The sequence below is a fragment of the Bos indicus x Bos taurus genome, chromosome 21, assembly GCF_003369695.1.
Source record: "Bos indicus x Bos taurus breed Angus x Brahman F1 hybrid chromosome 21, Bos_hybrid_MaternalHap_v2.0, whole genome shotgun sequence".
Taxonomy (NCBI): domain Eukaryota; kingdom Metazoa; phylum Chordata; class Mammalia; order Artiodactyla; family Bovidae; genus Bos; species Bos indicus x Bos taurus.
This window is the reverse complement of record NC_040096.1, coordinates 5,563,852-5,583,403: the sequence shown is the minus strand read 5'-3', so window position 1 is coordinate 5,583,403 and position 19,552 is coordinate 5,563,852. Positions and strand designations below refer to the sequence as shown.

Sequence of the window (19,552 nt, the reverse complement as noted above, 5' to 3'; positions counted from 1 at the left end):
CTAATTCTAAAATTCATATGGGAACTTTGCTGGTGGTCCAGTGGTTAAGACTTTGTGTTTCCACTGTAGGGGGCAGGGGTTCGATCCCCAGCCAGGGAACTAAGATCCTGTGTGCCGTGCAGCAGGGCCAAATAAATAAATTAAAATTGAAAGAAAAAGAAAATGCATATGAAATGACAAACACCCAAGAACAGCCAGGAAAACTCCACAATGGAAGACAAAGAGGAGAGGCTTGCCCAGCAAACGTCCTGACTTACCAGGCTCCAAGCATTAGGGTGGGGTACTCCTGGGCACGGCTGGGCCTGTCGGGAACAGAGAGAGCCTGCATATGTGCGAGAGGCTGGCACACGTCGGGAGTCAAGAGAAAGGCTGGCTGTTCATTAAACTGGGGCAGAGACTTCAGCCATAGTCAAAAATACTTGATTAATGGTTTAAAGGCCCAATGTGAAAAACAACTTTTACACTTAAAAACAAATTTGTCTGGCTCACACATCCATCTGGCACAATCGATCCATTTTAACTGCCAAGATTTTCTTTCTGCTGTTTAAACTTCCATGTCCAGTGATTCCTGATTTTAGAATCTGAACAGGGGAGGGACAGATCAGGACCCAAGAGGACAAGCAGTACCAGGTGGATACTGCTCAGTGACCCAGGGCTGGCCACAGCCTGGTGGGTGACCGATGGGTGGAAAAGGCCCCTCAGGGGGACTCAGGCAAACGCCTTCCATGTGGGGTGATTGTGAGGCAGTGGGAGAACGTTACAGCACAGCCCACCGTTGCCCCTAGATGCTCCTTCTTTGGCCTGAGATGGCCTGTCACAGGCCCGTGACCGCCCTGTGGTTTTTCTTCTGGCCGACACGAGGGCGGTAGTCCGGTCTGCCTTCATGGCCCCGGCCTCTAGGGGTAAGGTGAGCAGCAGTGACCAAGCCCCCAGAATCCTTGCAGCTGAGCAGTGGGGGCTTGGTTACTTGCTAGGCTCTGGGTGGCCCTCAGGGCTGCAGTTTTGGAATAAGATGCACCTGAGAGCCTTAGGTGGTGAACAGCAGGCTGGGGGGAAGGCAGCAGGGTGGGTGATGAGGGTGGGGGTGTGCAGCCCTCCACGAAAGAGTCTGGAACACCGAGTGTAGCAGCTGACAAGTATGGTGCCCGAGGAAGGGGCTTGATACCAGCCCAGATGCCTCAGGAGTGCCCCCATTTGGTGCCTGATTCTGGGTGACGATACTGCAGCCCCCAGAGGTACAAGTCCTGGCCCCAGCCAGCCCCGGGAGTCCCCGAGAGGTGGCTCTGAGCCTGGCGAGGCCCCCACCCTGGGTGGCGCTGACAGCCGAGCTCTCCCCGCAGATACCATGCTGAGGCACCTGCGGGCCACTGACGCCATGAGGAATTTCTCGGAGTTCCGGCAGGAGGCCAGCATGCTGCACGCCCTGCAGCACCCCTGCATCGTGTCCCTCATCGGCATCAGCATCCACCCGCTCTGCTTCGCCCTGGAGCTTGCCCCACTGGGCAGCCTCAACACCGTGCTGTCCGAGAACGCCAGAGGTAAGCGCTGCACCTGGAGTCTTCCCCCAGGGGCCCACAGCAGGCAGCACAGGGCCCAGGGAGCCAGCCAGGGCCGGGCATGGCTGCCGGAGTCTTGTGCGCCATGCCCGGTGGAAACAGGAGAGCATCTGCAGGCCTCAGTGCCAGGCAGTGGCGTTGGCACCGCTGGAGGAGCTTGCCGCTTGGAGTCAGACAGAACCATGTTCTGAGTCCAGGTTCTCTGCCATGATCTGGGAAGTTGCTTCATTTACTCACCCATCAAAGGAGGTAATAGCCCCCCTTGGAGGGCAGTGAGACCGTCAAAGGAGGCAGCCCCGGCAGCCCCAAGCAGCAGAGCCTGGGAAGCCTGCGGCCGCTCAAGTCTCTCTCTGCCCACAGGGCTCCGTGTCCATCCACCATGGTTAAACATCCGAGGCCCTGCGGTCAGTTTTAGCCTACATTATTTTTCAACAAAACTTCAGAACACTTTCCCTAAGAAGTGAGTAACTAAATTCCAAAGAACTGATAGAGGGAAAGAGCTGTCTTTTAACTCAGGAAGAAGAAATGCAATTAAAATTAATCAATTAAAATTAATTATTTCTCTTTCAACAGAAGAGATTTTTTTTAATGGAGTTCTTATACCTGCAACTCACTCCTTGACATTATAGTAGCAATCTTGGCCTGAGATGAGCTCTAGGAATTTTGAATCCTGGCTTTTTTTTTTTTTAAGTAAAACCACCAACCACTGCAGGCATGAGATACTGTGAATGAAGCACTCACAACAAGCATCTCTAACATAAATAATCCTAAGAAGGTTGTCCTCTGTCTCTTCTGGCACCCAGCCTAGAGAACAATGAGAATGCATGTGTAGACTATAAAATACTGGGGAAGACAGAGGTAAGAAAATAAGAATTGTTATGATAATAGTTTGATATTTTTTCTTTGCCAAGATTCCTCCTTTATGCCCTTGGGACACATGCTCACCCAAAAAATAGCCTACCAGATAGCCTCTGGCCTGGCCTACCTGCACAAGAAGAACATCATCTTCTGTGACCTGAAGTCCGACAACATCCTGGTCTGGTCTCTGGACATTAAGGAGCACATCAACATCAAGCTGTCCGATTACGGCATCTCCCGGCAGTCGTTCCACGAGGGTGCCCTTGGCGTGGAGGGCACTCCCGGCTACCAGGCCCCGGAGATCCGGCCTCGCATCGTGTATGACGAGAAGGTACGGCCCACCCACAGCAGTCCCCTGGCCCAGGATGGCCTGGTCCTGGGGCACCTGCAGCTCTGGGCTCTACACACCCTCAAGCACACATCTCTCCTCTCCCGTGCTAGACCGGGAGGCCCTGGAATGAACCAGAAGGGCACAGAGGCCTGTGTCCACCTGGAAACGTCAAGGGTGACATCTCCTTAGCTGCAGAACAGTTACCGAACCTCAGAATTCTCAAACCTCAGTTCAGAAACACAGTAGAGGCTGTGCACAGTGGACAAAAAGTCCAAGACAGAGACGCGTCCAGACTTGGGTCCCACTTCTGCCAGGCAGATATGCAAAAGGGGGACAGAGGACCAGCCTCGCAGTGGCTTATGAGCAACAGACAGATAAGGCTGCTAAAGGCCCCTGGTCAGATCAAAAGGCAGCGTCACTGAAGCCAGGAGGAGAGAGTGATTCCGGCAGGTCCAGCAGAGCCTCCTAGACAGCCGTGTGGCCAACCTTGACTGGGACAGGGCCTTCTTCCCTGAGGACTGTTGGGTAGGTGCAGGTACACAGACAACTCCAAATTCTCTTGCAGTGCTCACCTTGCATCTAGGGCTGGCCCTGGCTAATTAGTGATCCAGCAGTGAAACTCCTCTTATCTATAATTTCTCATTATTTGGTGACTTGCAGATGAGTCATTGACTGATGGCTCCACAAATGACCCAAGCATGTTAACCCAGCACCGTGGCTATTAACCAAGATAGAAAAGGCAAATCAGGGTGACAAAAATAAGCTTCTGAGTAGCAGGCGGCAAAGCACCTCATAACTAAATTTATAACAGAACCTTCACATTGAAAACGCTCAGGTCTGTCTTAGCCATTTTCCTGCTAAAAGGTTATTTCTTGACCCTTATGGAGACCTGTGTCACGCTCTCCTTTAGGGGACTTTTCATGACATTTAGATGAATCAAGATCTTGTGATCTGGGAGACTTTCCCCTTTTTTGTGATTTGCATGTACTCCTACTATCAAGCGTGTTAAACCAAGGGTTTGCATTTTCCTGCCTTGTTTTGATAAAGGGAAAGTACCATGGCATCCTTCAAACCCTTATGCAGTGCTTGACACCAGGTTTTCATCATGTGTTCAGTGTGTGGATGGAAGGAAGGAAGTTTTGGAAGATGGGTAAATGGACAGGACAGTCAAAGGGCTGCATTTATGGATACATTGAAGGATGGACAGATAAATGTGCAGAAGGGAAAGTGATCATGTGTGTGGGTAGATGTATGGTTGGATGGAAAGGTGGGAGGGAGGAAGGAAGGGAAAACAGGACTGGAAGATAGATGGATTAGGGGACAGAGTCATGGAAGGTCAGATGGTTGGTGGAATGTTTGGACAGGTGGAGAGAGGTGGATGGATGGGTGAATTGATGATTGCCTTTGTTTGGGCAGAACCCACGTTTTCCTTCTCTAATGTGTCTCCCTGCTCCCTCTCTGTCAGGACCAGCTTGCAAGATCTGCTGGGCCCAGGCAGGGTGTCTGATTTGGCTTGCCTCTCTGCCCAGGTAGACATGTTCTCCTATGGGATGGTGCTCTACGAGTTGCTGTCAGGACAGCGGCCCGCACTGGGCCAGCACCAGCTCCAGATCTCCAAGAAGCTGTCCAAGGGCATCCGCCCAGTTCTGGGTCAGCCGGAGGAAGTGCAGTTCCACCGACTGCAGGCGCTTATGATGGAGTGCTGGGATACGAAGCCCGAGAAGGTACCTGGGGTCCTCGCAGCTCCAGCAGCTGGTGGAGGCTGTGGGTGACCAGAGCGCACCTGTGTGCTTGCCTGCCCACTCTTCACTGAGGGTCTAAAACAAATGGGCTCTTCTCTGCTCTTTTACAAAGATATATGTATTACTCTGACACACCCAGTTCATTTTATTTGTGTGGTATCACTCTCAGGAAAAGCAAAGTTTCTTTTCCTCCCCAACTTTTATGTTACATCATTATGCACATAAAACAAACCAACCCCTTTATAGCAGTATAGCCCCCAGGCAAGAGCAGTGCAAATGTTCATATCTCTTTTTAAAGGAATGGGAAGAAAGTTTGCTCATGAGAAACAGGAGTCATATTATCATTTTGAAGCTATCATTTTGTTTTTGGAAGAGATCAGTGGTTTCAGGATTAAAACTCATTTATCAAGTTAGATTTGGTTATTGAGAGTAAATGAGGTTTGAGAAAAATTCTTTCTACAACTGTGTGTCCCTGGACAAAAGGGTTGGAATATCAGAGCTTATGCTCACCTGACCACCTGGTTTTGAATTGCCATGGACAATGGTGACCTAGACGCCTGGGAGGGTTTATTTCTGGTATCTGAAGCTGTTTTGGCTTCTTATTTCGGTTGGGTCCTGAATAAGCAGATTCTACTTCTTCCTGGTTTAAGACCCTTAGTTTTGAGGACAGGGTGGGCACTCATTTGGTTGTAAGTGACCCTCACTCATGTCTCTGTGGGCCTGTCTCCCTCAGCGACCACTGGCCCTGGCGGTGGTGAGCCAGATGAAGGACCCGACCTTTGCGACCTTCATGTACCAACTGCCCTGTGGGAAGCAGACGTCCTTCTTCTCATCCCAGGGCCAGGAGTACATGGTGGTGTTCTGGGAAGGCAAGGAGGAGTCCAGGTAACATCCGAGGCTTGCCATAACCTGCTGCTGTCAGAGTGGGGGGCAGCGGTGGATGGGGAGCAGTCGTGGATGACCATGGTGAGAGGTGTTTAATGAATGGTGAGTTGAAATCCTGATGGCGTCTGCTCAAGAGAGAAAGCAGTCCACATGCATACAGACAAGCACATGTGGGTTTGTGAATAAGAGAAGCAGAGAAAATGTGGTGTCTGCCTGGGACATGAGGGGCAGGGGTCAAGGGAGGGTTATGTTTTAAGGTGGGAGTTACTTGCAGCTCGATGGCAGAGACAGTAAATGATGCTGGGGGCCAGGAAGAGAGAACGGTGCTAGTGGAGGTGCTGAGTAGAGAGGAGGGAAGGAGCCCCCGGGCAAGCAGAAAGGGTGCCCAAATCCCACCCAACTCCCAGGCACGTCTCTTCTTCGTGATGGGGTGCGAAGGACAAGGGCCTGGGGGAGAGGATTTCATATTCATTCAAGGAGAAGGACACCGAGGCCAGGGATTTGGAAAGATAGCATCAGAGACTTTGCAGAAAAGCACATCCTGTGTGAGATGCTTCAGTCCTGGCCTCTCCCACCTACCTAGTGTGACACCTGCAGAAGCAGGAAAGACTTTCATGGCATGATCTAGGAAGCCTAGTGCAAATATGTGCAGGTGTGCAAATCTGGTAAGGCTTAGATGAAGCAAAGCTTTAGATGCAATGAAATAAATGAGAAGGACTTTGCCATTTTACTTAGGTCAGTGTTGGTATGGTTTTCATCAGGGTTTATGCCACTGTGATGGAGCGTTCTGACCTAAGACATGCTCTGAGAAACCATGCCCTAAGGAAAAAAGAAAAGTATATATGTAAACAGTGTATACATAAATACCTATATCTATGTAAAATGCATGTGTGTGTGTGTGTATACACACAGTAATTATAATGGTGGTGGTAGTGTTGCTGTTTTAAGGCATTGCTTATAACTATAGGGTAAAGTTAGTGAATAATTATATTGACGCCATGCTTTGCAAATTGTGATATTTATCATGTAAAATATAAAAAATAGGTTAAATAAAACTTCTGTAGTTCTGAATTTAAATTGGGTAGATTTGTGAGTATTTTACCTTTAAGAAAAATGAACTCATATTTCCTAGCTCTGCCCATTGAAAAGGCCTAGAAACAATGACTGGCCAAATGCCAGTGAGACCCCGCAGGATGCAGAGGGTCCGAGGGAACCAAAGCTTACTGGAGAAGTGCCTGACTCCAGTGAGACCCCGCAGGATGCAGAGGGTCCGAGGGAACCAAAGCTTACTGGAGAAGTGCCTGACTCCAGATCTAGGGGAGGAAGTGGGCCTGAAACACTGGACACTGACAACAAGGATGCCATCAGAGATGGTGAGGCTAGGTCAAACGGACTCAGGACCCAACCTGAAGAGGTTCCCATGGGCCCAAGATAGGGCAACCAGCCTCAGCAAGAATAAGCATCTGCAATAAACTGAGACACATCAAATTGTTTAAGTTCACAAGTTTCTAATGCTACTTAATAAAAAGTAGTAATTAAAAAGATTTTTTAATTAAAAAAACTCCTCATTTATCATCATTTGAGGCTCCTAGAGAGCAAACTTAATATTCCGAAAACTAGTCTGTCTGGAATGTGAGCTATTCCCCAGGGTAGCCAGCAAAAGAGATGTTAGGAGGAAGTTTCTCTTTTTAGGGTAAATGAAGCTAGTAAATGGAGCAAGATACTAGAATTAGAATGGCAGTATTTTGTAATCCCTGTTGCAGTAACGGACGTCGGCAGTGACCATTAACGATCACAGAGGGAGCCAGATCCCAACACTGTGGGCCTCGCCTTCTAGCCCAAGAAATCAGATGAAATCTAATCGAGACTCAAGATGGGGAGCAGGGGAATAAGGTGAATGATGCCCTGGGCTGCAGGAATTCCACAGGGCACCGCCCGTGTCTTCAGCAGGTGACCTGCTCGGAGAGAACAAGAAAGGGAAGGGAAGCCTATCAAAAGACTTGGAGACATAAAAATCAGCAGAAATGCAGGCTTTCTTTCACTACTGATTCAAGTAAACTGTGAAAGCAATGATGACAGAATTGGGGAAGTTGGAGCTCTGGGCATTCATGACAGTAAGGAGTTAGCATCTCTTCTTAGGTGTGGTCATGCCCTGTGGTTAGGTTTTTAATTTTTTTTCTAATAATTTTTTAGAGATAAATACAGATAAATGTTAGATAAAAAGATGATTTGGGGGACTTGCTTCATAAGAATCTGGGGAGAGAAAAAAATGGATGGGGGGCAGAGATAAACTGACACGGCCGGAGAGTGATCGTTCCTGAAGCTGGATGATGCGCGCGTGGGCTGTGATACGCACACTGCAAAAGAAGAAAGGAGGGAGGAGTTGAGAGGGGGGAGCTGGGCGCTCTGGTTTGCAGGACAGCACAAGGCAAGAGACATAAAAGACACAGGTTCGATCCCTGGGTGTGGAAGATCCCATGGAGAAGGGAATGCCAACTCGCTCCAGTGTTCTTGCCTGGGAAATCCCATGGACAGAGGAGCCTGGCAGGCTACAGTCCATGGGGTCACAAAGAGTCAGACACAACTAAAGTGACTTAGCACACACAGTTTTCAAACTCCTTTCATGGGCACAGACAGCGTCCTGATGCCACAAATGCTTTTGGGGAGTGTCACACTCTCAGAAGACCAGGAAATACAGGCATACTGCCTGTCGTGAAAATAAAGCCCTCTTACTGTTAAAGGATATAAATGTATACATAAAACAAACTGAAGTGCTCATCAGATATATAAATATAAAAACAAATCCCATTTTCCCATCAATATTTATTTTCTCAGCAGACTCTCAAAAATCTTTTAAACAAATAGAGAAAATTAGAAATTATTATCTGTTGTTTCAGAGACTTTTACACATCAGTGGGAAAAAATACTAAAATCTCAGTCATAAAATAGGCAAGGAATATTTTTAACATTAGAACTTTCTAATAATCAAAGAAATGTAAATTCAATCTGCAAGATTCCTTTTTCTTATCCTACTGGCAAACTTTGTTTTCAAACATAATAATGGAAACTGCTGAAGGTTGGTCATACCTTACTAGTGAGTATGTAAATTTGCACATGTGTCTGAAAAACAATTTGTCGATATGTTTTAAATGGCCTTGAGATACTCATGCCCTTTGACCCAGCATTTGCTCACCTGGGAGCGGCGGAGCCTGGTGGGCTGCCGTCTATGGGGTCACACACAGTTGGACACAGCTGAAGCGACTTAGCAGCAGCAGCAGCAGAGCCTTTACCAGGGGTGCTGTGCTTGGCACTGCTTCTGGCATCGGCTTTGCCCCACCTCCCCGCTCCCCGCCGCCCCACGATGGTGCTTTCTTTACCGTCTCAGTGTTACAGACTCACCCACAATATTGGAGACAACACTGCCCAAAGCGGTAAAAGCTCATCTCCAGTGGGAAGGGAAAGGCCCCTGTGATGTGGGGAGGTTTTAAAAGCTCACCAGCAGCCTGAAGAAGGGACACGCTCACTGAAGCCAGAGCACAAAGGGCAGTGGTCCTGGAAAGTGAGAGTGGAGGGGAAAATGAGACCATCCTGAATTAGGGAGGACAAGGGCACCAACTCAATGGACGTGAGCTTGAGCAAACGCTGGGAGATGGTGAAGGACAGGGAGGCCGGGTGTGCTGCAGTCCACGGAGTGGCAAAGACTCAGTTAGCAATTGGGCAACAACAAAGGGGAAAGAAGGAAGTGGTACATGCAGAACACAGGACACGCGTGAAATCTTGTTGGAGGGAATAGGGGAGTGTTATCCTGTAAGTTTCTCTGTGTTTTAATTTCTTCCAAGTTAAATGTAGTTATTTATTTTTTATATTCTCAGTGCATAGAAAAAAGACTGGAGAAAAGGGGAGGTGGAATATAACTTTGAAGAAAGTGTTCATTTGCTGATTTTTCATTCAACTCTATCATCTACAAATACACGTTATCAGACAACTGTGGCAACGGTTTCCAAAATTTGATGGCAGAAAAGTTTTACATTGAGAACTGCTAGCCACTCATTTGACTTATTCCCTTGGACTGCAGGACAGATCTGCAGGGATTGGGTGAAGAACCCACCCCTGCCCCATCTGCAGCCTCCCCTGCAGCAGTGAGCACATTGGGTGTTTGTCAAGGGTGGCGGGGAGACAGACGGCAGTGTGGGGGGACATAGGGGTGGGTGGGTGAGAGAAAGGCCACCCTTGAAACAGCAGCTTGTGAGTTCTCAGGGCACTTATGCTTTTTCGAGGCCCATCCCCCTCGTTGCCCCCCGCCCCTCCGCCTACTCTGCAGCTCATTCACCGTGTCTCTAGAGGACCTGATATACTCTGCTGGGGGCGGGGAGAGGACATGCCCAGGGAGGGGGCAGGGAGTGACTGTGGTGCACGTACAGCCTCCTGGTGTCCCTTCATGCAACTTTATGAGCCATCAAAGATCACAGAGAGAGGATCACTGGGAATGGCCTTTCTCAGCCTAAATGTTCAAGCATCACCAGGCAGGTAAACCAGGCTCTGCCGCAGCCTTGAGCCCCTCAGAACTTGCAGAATTGGGCCCTGGGCTGGAAGGGTAAGCAAGGCCCACAGCTGATGCCCTCCTCCAAGGCTGCTGCTCCAGGCCTGCCCTCCGGAGGGGGGCCCGTGCTGACTGCACCGTTTTGCCGCTTGTAGGAACTACACGGTGGTGAACACGGAGAAGGGCCTTCTGGAAGTGCAGCACATGAGCTGTGCGGGAATGAAGCTGAGCTGCCAACTCAAGATCCAGAACTCGCTGTGGACGGCCACCGAGGTAACCGCGCCCCTGTAGGGCTCTAATCGATGAGGGTAACTCCCGCCCCTGGGGGTCAGGTTTAGCAACAAAACAGGCAGGACACCCAGGCACGTTTCGAACTTCAGATATAACCCCACCCCACACTTTTCACAGGGCCGGCTCACCCGCCTAGTTCCTGACTGGTGGCTGGGATGTGGCTTTGATGTGTCAAGTGCACAGTCCCAGCAAGAGGGATTCACCCCGGTAGGCTGGTGAAGTGACTGGGTTTCTTATAACAACGCCTGCCTAACAGCAAATCCACTCAGCTCTGAGGCCTCTTGCTTTCGTGTAAAGAGGTCAGCAGAAGGCACAAGGAACTGTCTTTTGAGACCTCCAGAGAGGAATGCCACAAAAACAAATGACCTGAAGCTACTGGGCGGGAGGATATGAATTGGTGCCACCTTGCCAGATGGCAAGTGTAGTTCAAATATGCATCACAAATCTCAACAATATTCATGCCTTTGCAAGCCTTAGTAATTTCAGTTTTAAGAATTTGCTCTAAGGAAAACACCAAGACATACAAACACAGAAACACTCAGACAAGACAGGAGGGTAGGAATACTTATTCCAGTGTAAGTCACAGTAGTGAAAATGAACAAAATAAACATCTGAGCGCATATAAGCCAAATTCTGGTGCACTCAAGTGATGGACATGCCCCATTCCCTAACAGACCAGGGAGGAAAGGGCCTCTGCCCACGTTCGTCGTCCTGGGAGGAGAAAAGCAGAGAAGCAGCACAGCAGTGTGGTCCCAGAGTTGTTGGGGATGCAGACACACACCAGTACACAGAGAAAACTGGAAGTCTGGGCCGCAAATTTCAAAGGTGGCTTTCCCTGAAAATTGGATTGTGGTGTGGACGACTTTATGTTTTTCTTTAGACTATTCTGTAGTTTTCAGAGTTTCTAGAAAGAGCAGAAGTATGTAACCAGCCACCAGAAGGCCTCAATAAATGTTACTTCTTTAGGGGTGAAGGGCCTCCTGAGGCCGCGTGCACCCCAGGAGCTGGCAGGCCCGTTGCAGCCAGCTCTCATGCTAGCCGTCTCCTCTGCAGGACCAGAAGATCTACATCTACAGCCTCAAGGGCATGTGTCCACTGAACACACCCCAGCGGGCTTTGGACACCCCGGCCATCGTCACCTGCTTCTTGGCAGTACCTATTATAAAAAAGGTGAGATAAGGAGGTGGGTGCACAGGTTTCTGTTTCTCCGTCACCTGTTCCACTGGGCTGGTAGGGAAGGGAGCAGAGCCATGCTCTTCTGGACCACCAGGCCTAGGTCACAGTCGGCCGTAGAGACAGGAGGCCCGGGCCATCCTCAATGCCTCTGGGTTTCCGAGAAGCTAAGTGTTGGCTGCTCAGTCATGTCCAGCTCTTTGTGACCCTGTGGACTCTAGCCCACCAGGCTCCTCTGTCCTTGGGATTCTCCAGGCAAGAATACTGGAGTGGGTTGCCATTTCCTCCTCCAGGGGATTGTCCTGACCCAGGGACTGAACCTGGGCCTCCTGCATTGCAAGCAGACTCTTAACCATCTGAGCCACCAGGGAAGCTAGTGACCAGTAAAACTAAGGGCTAAGCGCAGGCAAGTGCCACAGCTCCAGTTGGAGTGAGCTGCTTTTCTGGTACAGCTGGCGTCCAGGAGCAGTTGCACGTGTGCCCTCTGAGAACCTGGCCCGGCACCTCCATGGCCACTCAGTCCCCAGGCCCTGGCAGGCCCCCACCCCTGTTGGGCAGCCGTATCCCTGCCCCCTCCAGCTCTTCCTGCTTTGGGAGACACATCATCCAGCCCAGACCTCAGTCCCTGTGTGTCCAGTCTGGCCCCAAAGACTCACCACCTCAGCTTCTAGCTCCTGCCTTTCTCAAGTGAATTGCGAGTGGTGCCCACCCCAGCCAGGACCCCGAGCGCTGCTGCAGCTGAGATGAGACCCAGCCCACAGGCGGCCCTGCCGCACCCCTCCCCACCCAGCACCACGTGCCCAGCAGGCCCTTCCCTCCAGAAGCGATCTGGCTGCTCACACCTCTTCCTCTTCATTTATGAAGATCAGGGCCATGACCCCCCACTCTGAGAGGCTGAGCCGCCCTTTCCCCAGCTCCTCGGTGACGTGCCCAAGGCTTCTCCAGCCTCTGGAACGCCTTTGTGGGCCCTGAGGCACTTGTTTGTGAGCTCCCCACTCGAAGGGCCGTTATTGGTGCGGCTTTGTTAAAACGAGTTGACTATCATCGTCTGATTCCAGTTTTCCCTTCTGCAAAGTGGACATAAAAGAGATGGTAAGGAGGATCTCTGGACACAGCGTACCTAAAGCCCTGGGCTAGCACACTGGGTAAAGAGAGCATTGTTGCTACTTCCTGACAGTCGTGAACTACATACACTCTCCTCTCCACCCCTCTATGGTTTCATTTCTTAAGAAAAAAAAAACCTGAAATCAATCTTAGAGTCAGTTATGACTGTGGCCCCACAGGCGCGGCTGGGCAGCTCAGGACCCAGTTGCACTGAACCACGGAGCACGACACAAAGTGTTGCTTAAGGCCATGGCTGGCCAGAGCCCCGAGCCGGGGCCCCGCTGCCCGCGCGGCTGGCAGGAACAAAGCCGGCTCTGTGCAGAGCCTCCCCATCGGCGTGTCTGCACCCTCCGAGGACGTGCTGCCCCTTGGCCGCAGAGGGCAGACCCTGAATTCTTGCACGTGCATGTCCACACCCAGCCGGGACGTGGGACTCGCCGCCTGGCGGGGGCCTGGAGCTGGGACTCAGAGAGAGACCTTGCTCCTATTTGCTTTGGCTCTTTTCTGTCCTGGAATCCTGAAGATGGATTTTGATAAGCGTTCTGAGGGCTGTTGATCTCGGGGCTGGTTCACTCATCGCCTTGGACAGCCTGCCTTCCCAGCTCCCGACAAGGAGGCTTTCTGCTGCTCGCCCTCGCTGGCTCAAGGCCGGGGCCGCTGCCCTTTCCCGGCTCTGGCTTTGTGCTCCTGAACCCTTCCCACCCCTCTCCCGGCCCACCTGGGCATCGAGCCTGCTCAGCTGCTCTCTGCTCCCAGCTTTGCACAGACGCTCCAAGGCGCCCGGGGCCAGGCCCAGCGTTCAGCAGCGCCTCTGCCTGGTGACCTCTAGTGGTCGTAGAACATGTGCTTCATGGCAGGGCAGGCGCACCCCAAGGCCCCTCTCGGTGTCAGCTGGACCACAGGTGTTTCAGAGTAGATGTGGGAAGCAGGGCCTGCGGCGTGGTGGCCAAGAGGTGCCTCCGTTAGAGGACTGAGCTGGAAGTGATTTCTTCAAGACTTAGCTCAGCAGGCACCCATTGGTACCTGAGCAGAAAACTGGGGCGAGTCCCCGAGGTGGCTAGGAGTCAGCCCTTCCCTGTGCGGGCCACCCTGGGGGCAGGGCTGGATGCACAGACCCAGGCCTGCTCTTGTGGAGCTGCGAGCAGGAGTCCCGGCCCCGTGGGGCACCCACAGCCAGCGTGAGTTTATGCAGCAGAGTTCAGGGGAAGGAAGGCACCACTGCCGCCTCAGAAGAGGCCTGGGGACCGAGGGGAAGGCCACTCCCTCCTCCTGGCCCGGCAAGAGGTCCAGGCTCATCGAGGGTCCTAGCAGCACATGGCCCTCGCTCCCAGGGACTCCTGCTCCCAGGAAGGAGGGCGGAGGCAGCTCTTCTGGGCCTGAGCCACGCCTCCTTTGGGAGCACACCCGGAAGATCCTGCTGGCAGCCCGGCCTTCGTTAGAAGCCGGGAGGTGCTAGCAGAAAGCGCGTGCTCACAGGGTGCCTGCAGGGATGGGTTCGGCACATGCTGTCTCTCTCCTGGGATGCCTGAGCTGCAAGGGCATCAAACACCCTGTCTTCCCTCCTCAGAACTCCCACCTGGTGCTAGCAGGCCTGGCGGACGGCCTGGTGGCGGTGTTCCCGGCGGCGTGGGGTGCCCCGGACTACGGCTGCTCCTACCTGTGCTCGCACACAGCCAACAGGGCCAAGTTCAGCATCCCCGACGAGGACGCCCGGCAGAACCCTTACCCCGTGACGGCCATGGAGGTGGTCAACTGCGGGTCCGAGGTCTGGTACAGCAACGGGCCAGGCCTGCTGGTCATTGACTGTGCGGCCCTGGAGATCCGCCGGCGGCTGGAGCCCTACGCGGCGCCCTCGGTGGTCACGTCGGTGGTGTGCGGCTCGGAGTGCCGTGGCGAGGAGGTGGTGTGGTGCCTGGACGATAGGGCCAACTGCCTGGTGCTGTACCACTCGGCGACCTACCAGCTGTGCGCCCGCTACTTCTGCGGGGACCCCAGCCCCCTAGGGGACGTGTTTCCCGTGTGCCCGATGGGCCCACCGCCCCTGGACAGCCCCACAGCCAGCAGGAGGGAGCCCGCGAGGGGATCCATCGCCGACGTGAGCTTCATGTTCAGCGAGGAGCTGGGCACACAGATCCTCACCCACCAGGACTCGCTGACCGACTACTGTTCCCTATCCTCCTGCTCCGCGGCCTCGCCGCACCCGGCGCCGATGGCCCTGTCCAGCCTGCCCTGCTCCCCGGCCAGCTCTGCCAGCTTGCCCTTCTCCTCTGACTGCGAGGACACCAGCCAGCTGCCCAAGCCCGCCGTGGGCTCCGACAGGTCGGTGCATGACCTGAGCCCAGTGGACGGCGAGGCGTTCAGCCAGCACCTGCAGGCTGTGAAGATCCTCGCCGTGAAAGACGTCATCTGGGTCCCCAGGTAGGTGTCCTGGAGGGGCGTCACCCTGCGCCCTCTCTGCTCTTGCTTTGGGGCCAGAGTGCAGGGAACCTTCAAGTACAGTCAGGTGCATCAGGGGCTGCCTTTCTCTCCTGGAACTGGAGGGCTCCCTTTAGCAAACCTAAGAAGGGTTGCACAGAAGCCTGTCGGCCCACCAGAGCTCAGGGCACCAAAGAGGAGAGCCGTGGTCGGGTTTCCGACCAGCAAAGGGCTTCTCACCCAGCTCTGGGGCCCTCTCAGTAACCCGATCCATTTGCTGAAGCTGAGTCTGTTTCCCTGCCTTTCTGCACACCCGCTCCGTTTCCCCTTGGAGAGGACAGCCCTGGACAAACGGTTCCCCTGCGGGGTTTTGGTTTCTTAGGCGCGGTGGAGATATCATCGTCATTAGCCTGGAGAAGGAGGCAGGAACTCAGCGGGGCCGCGTGATTGCTGTCTTGAAAGCCCGAGAGCTGACTCCGCACGGGTAAGACAGAGGGCAGCTATGTGGGAGCCAGGCTGTAGCTTAGGGAATCGAGGCCCCGCTGCCACCTCCCCACGTGATGGCCATGGCCCTTCCGTCCTCTACCCAAAACCCATAGCATCCACCCCTGTCAGCAGAGGCAGAGGGGGAGCAACACAGAGTCTGCAGGAGGCAGCTCCCAGGGGATCAGCAAATGCCAGCTGAGCTGGGCATCAGTCACAGTCACGGCTTTCTTTTCTGGGGGGCACCTATGGACTACCTGCCCCACCTGAGGGAGCCTGCAGAGCCCCAGCTCAGCTGCAGTGGCAATGGGGATCCAGGTGGTCCCCCACTCTTCCTGCCAAGCAGGGGAGCCCTCCTGAGGAGCCTCTCCTCCCACCGGGCACCAGGTGGAGCCACGCTGCCAGGCCACACCAGCCTTCATCATGTCCATGCCCGCCATGCCTGTTCCTGGGCTCAGCTGTACTTGCCCACTGTCAGGAGGCAGGCCAGACGCCACCATAGGATGCCTGTTGGACCCAGCCCACCTGGCTGCACTGACGCAAGGCTGGTCCAGCCAGTGTTCCCGGGGCTGTCAGGCAGCCCGCGGCATCCACACCCCTCACTGGGCTGAGTCCCATGCGCTTCTCTCCCTTATGGAGAAATTGCATTCGGCCCGCTTTCCCCGGAGCAGACTGATGATGGAGATGTACATGGCCCCTGGGCCAGTGGCCCTTGCCCTACCCGTGGTTCTGGAGACCGGAGCTAGGTTTGCTCCTGAGCGCTGGCTGAGTGTGGGGGCAGTGGTCCCCATGTCCCAGGTCAGGCTCCCAGGGGAGCAGGTGTGTCCATAGAGCCCAGGCCTGTTGACCTCAGAGTGTCCACCATCAGTGCCCTTGACTTTTCCCCTGCCGTTGTTTTTCCCCCAAAGACAGGTTTACCAAGAGCAGGCACCCTCACTGCAGGAAGAAAGCAACCCAGGCAGCCAGCAAAATGAAGGCCGTAGCCTGAGCCCACCAGCATTCTGAGATGCGTCTGAGACATTTACTGCTGCTCAGTCACTCAGTCGTGCTGAGACATTTAGTCCCTTGGCAAAGAGCTACTGAGTGCCCGAGACATGCAAGGCCCATGAGAGCAGATTTCCGTACACATCCCAGTTTACATGGTGGCCTTGGTGCCGTCAGGCCGCATGGGCAGAGGGAGGAGAGGCTGGCAGTGTCTGCTCAGAGCAGGGCACATGGCTTGCAGAGGCCCGGAAGGAAATGTGTAGGGTGTGCCCGGGTCATGCAGAACTTGCTTTTAAAAATGTACATAGTTTGGACTTGGTACAGGTTTTCTGTCTAGTATATTCCCCTATATTTCCTAAGCGTGTGTAAACATAATAATAGAGAAGAATCATGCCTGGACTGAGTGGCAAGGGAATTGAGTTAAAGCTTAAAACCTGTCACAGACCATTGATAAGCAAGAACTGTTAGATAGAATTGATCATTCCAGCCTCTCTCAGCATCTGCGGGGGCTCTGATTGTAGGACACCTACAGATACAAAAGTCCAAGGATGCTCAAGTCCTTGTATATAAAATGATAGTCAGCCCTGGGATTCCCAGGTGGCTCAGTGGGAAAAGAATCTGCCTGCTAATGCAGAAGGCATAGGTTCAATCCCTAGGTCAGGAAGATCCCCTGGAGGAGGAAATAGCAACCCACTCCAATATTCTTGCCTGGAGAATCCCATGGACAGAGGAGCCTGGTGGGCTACAGTCCATGTGGTCACAAAGAGTCGGACACGAATGAGCAATTAAGCACACACAAGGACGCACAGTCAACCCTCCATATCCAATGATGCCAAACTCGTAGACACGGAAGGCTGACCATTTTTTCTGGACATGTTGGGGTCTGAGGTATGTTAGGGAGGATACCTGCTCTGAGGTGAAGCTGAAATGATGCCCCTTTTTAGGCTTTAGAAAGACTGCCCACATGCTAGGCCACCAGACAGAGAGGCACGTCTCTGGTGCCAGACTGGGGTGCACAGATGCCCCCTTAGCCAGGCTCTGTCCTCTGAGAAGGTGCAGGGTGAGGGTTGCTGCCCTGACCAAGCAGGAACTCCCGTGGGTTTTCTCAGACCCCTTCTCTCCACAGGGTTCTCACGGAGGCTGCAGTGGTGGCAAAGGACACGGTTGTGTGCGGCTTTGAGAATGAAAATCTGGAGTGGTGCCTGGCTGTCTGGAGGGGCTGGGGCACGCAGGAGTTTGACATTTTCTACCAGTCCTACGAGGAGCTGGGCCGGTTGGAGGCCTGCGTGCGGAAGAGGAGGTGATTCCTGCGGGGCGAGCGTTCACTGAACGCGTCCAGCGTGGGCCTGCAGCCTGAGCCCTCTGCCTGCAGCCCGCAGCCCTCTGAGGACCCGGCAGGCAGGCTGGGTTGTCCTCCGAACCACTTGCTGCTAAGAAGTGCTGAGATGACCCCACCACACCGGGGGTTTAAGGGTTCTCCTGTTCCAGGGCACAGTCCCCTGGGTACCCACCCCCTGCCCCCCAGTGCTGGTTTTACAGCCCAAGGGAAGGCAGTGGGCAGAACTGATTGGGCCCCTGCCCCCTCCGTCCACTCTCAGGGCTGGGCCTGGCTGGCCTCGTGGGCCTCCCCACTTTCACCTCCAGGCCTGGGGTGGAATTACACTAGGGCCCTCAGTCGGGGAGCAGCTCAGGGCAGGGAGGGATGAGGGCTGTGACCCCTGCCCCTTCCCCTGGCAGCTCCCCGGCTCTCAGCACGTTTCTCAAGCTCCCGGGTCCCTGGGGCCTGGGGCCCCGCTTGGGCAGGCGGAGATCAGATGTCTCCCGCTCGGGAAAGCCTGTGTGTGAAAAGCCTCAGAAGGACCCCAAGAGGAGCACTGCCCGGCGTGGGGATGAATGGGTTCCTTTAAGTGACGGGCTGGGAAGCCAAGAGCCGCACAGGGCGGAGCACGCCTCAGCCGCTGCATTCTTCTCCTGCCGACAGAAGGCAGGAGAGACTCCATCCATCAGCAGGACTTGAGAAAGGGCCTGTGTTTACAGCTTTGTGAAATAAACTCAGATGCAGCTGCAGCATAAGCCCTGTTTGTTTGCACATAATAAGCTTTTCTATTACTTTAACATATTAAGTCATATCTCCATGATTAGACCTCTTATTGTGAAATCACATCGTATCACATTGTATCAAATTATCTATTTGCTAAATAGTACAGCAGAATTTAAAAAAGTGAAATTGTCAAAGGGGGATGTATGGGTATGACAGCAAGAACTTTCATAAAGGATGCACACACTTGTGTGTACACACGCATGCATTCACGTTCACATCATCGCCAAGAGTAACTGTTTGAGGCTGCTTAACCCAGAACAGGAGTGGGAACCTGAGATCATCCTCCAGTGCAAACTGTTGACTTTTTTCTGAAATTAAATTATAAAATTCAAACTTTAGGTTTTGTGGGGTATGTAGGCAAATGTGATTCCTTTTATCTGATAATAAACAGACTCTCAAGAATGAAGTTACGGCTTCTGTCTGTGGAGCGCACACATTAACAGTCCTAGCGTGTCCCACCCACCCGGCCCACTTGCTGTCCTGGTAGGAGGGACGTGCCCTCCGGGCTCATGTGCCCCCAGCAGTTTCTGTGGGCAGAGATGGGCTCCGTCAGTCTCCCCTCTTGCTTTCCGTGGCCTCAGGGGGACTGGAGTCTGAGCCTCCAGCCCTCATCCCTGCCGTTCACCCCCGGCAGGGACTCGGAGATTACTGCTCCCCCGTCCTGCTGTCTCCACACCGCCTGGCTGCCTAGTTAACTTCTCAAATGCAAACCAGGCCCTGTGCCTCCTCTGTCCCAAACCCGTGCTCCACCTCACTTGCGGCCGGACTGCTCTGTGGCCCTCAGGAGCCCCGGCTCGGGTCCCAGCCTTCCCCGCCGCCCTCGCCCAGCCCCAGGATGGTGACAAGCTGCAGTGAGCTCGGCCTGTGTTCTCGAGAGCCAGCTGGGGGGGGGGGTCGTCTCCACCAAAGTTAGAAATCATACGGAAGTGGTTCATTAACCTGAATACTTTAAACTTAAAAACTTAAATGGAAAAATTTCTACAAACTAAAAAAATAAGCAGTCAATTGAGGGGAAATATTAGTAATAAATAGGAGACAAAAATAGTTGGTTTATCCTTTAAGCAAAAAGTTTCTAGCTGCTGCTGAAAA

At 53.2% G+C, this 19,552-nt stretch overlaps 1 protein-coding gene across 5 annotated transcripts in view; it reads left to right on the top strand.

Annotated features, from left to right (window-relative positions):
* The window catches only part of LRRK1 (leucine rich repeat kinase 1), a 134,078-nt gene extending 115,643 nt beyond the window's left edge, over positions 1 to 18,435 (top strand). For 4 of the 5 annotated variants that reach the window (XM_027520670.1, XM_027520669.1, XM_027520671.1 and 1 more), the window contains 9 exons: positions 1,341 to 1,538; positions 2,468 to 2,745; positions 4,275 to 4,469; positions 5,221 to 5,372; positions 10,068 to 10,185; positions 11,257 to 11,373; positions 14,048 to 14,898; positions 15,278 to 15,379; positions 17,489 to 18,435. In XM_027520670.1, coding sequence (XP_027376471.1) covers positions 1,341 to 1,538; positions 2,468 to 2,745; positions 4,275 to 4,469; positions 5,221 to 5,372; positions 10,068 to 10,185; positions 11,257 to 11,373; positions 14,048 to 14,898; positions 15,278 to 15,379; positions 17,489 to 17,666 — 2,189 coding nt within the window. In that variant the 3' untranslated portion in view covers positions 17,667 to 18,435. Of the gene's footprint in view, positions 1 to 1,340; positions 1,539 to 2,467; positions 2,746 to 4,274; positions 4,470 to 5,220; positions 5,373 to 10,067; positions 10,186 to 10,877; positions 11,190 to 11,256; positions 11,374 to 14,047; positions 14,899 to 15,277; positions 15,380 to 17,488 lie in introns of those variants that run through there. The other variant, XM_027520673.1, reaches the window with a different exon arrangement.
* The last annotated feature ends 1,117 nt before the right edge of the window (positions 18,436 to 19,552 follow it).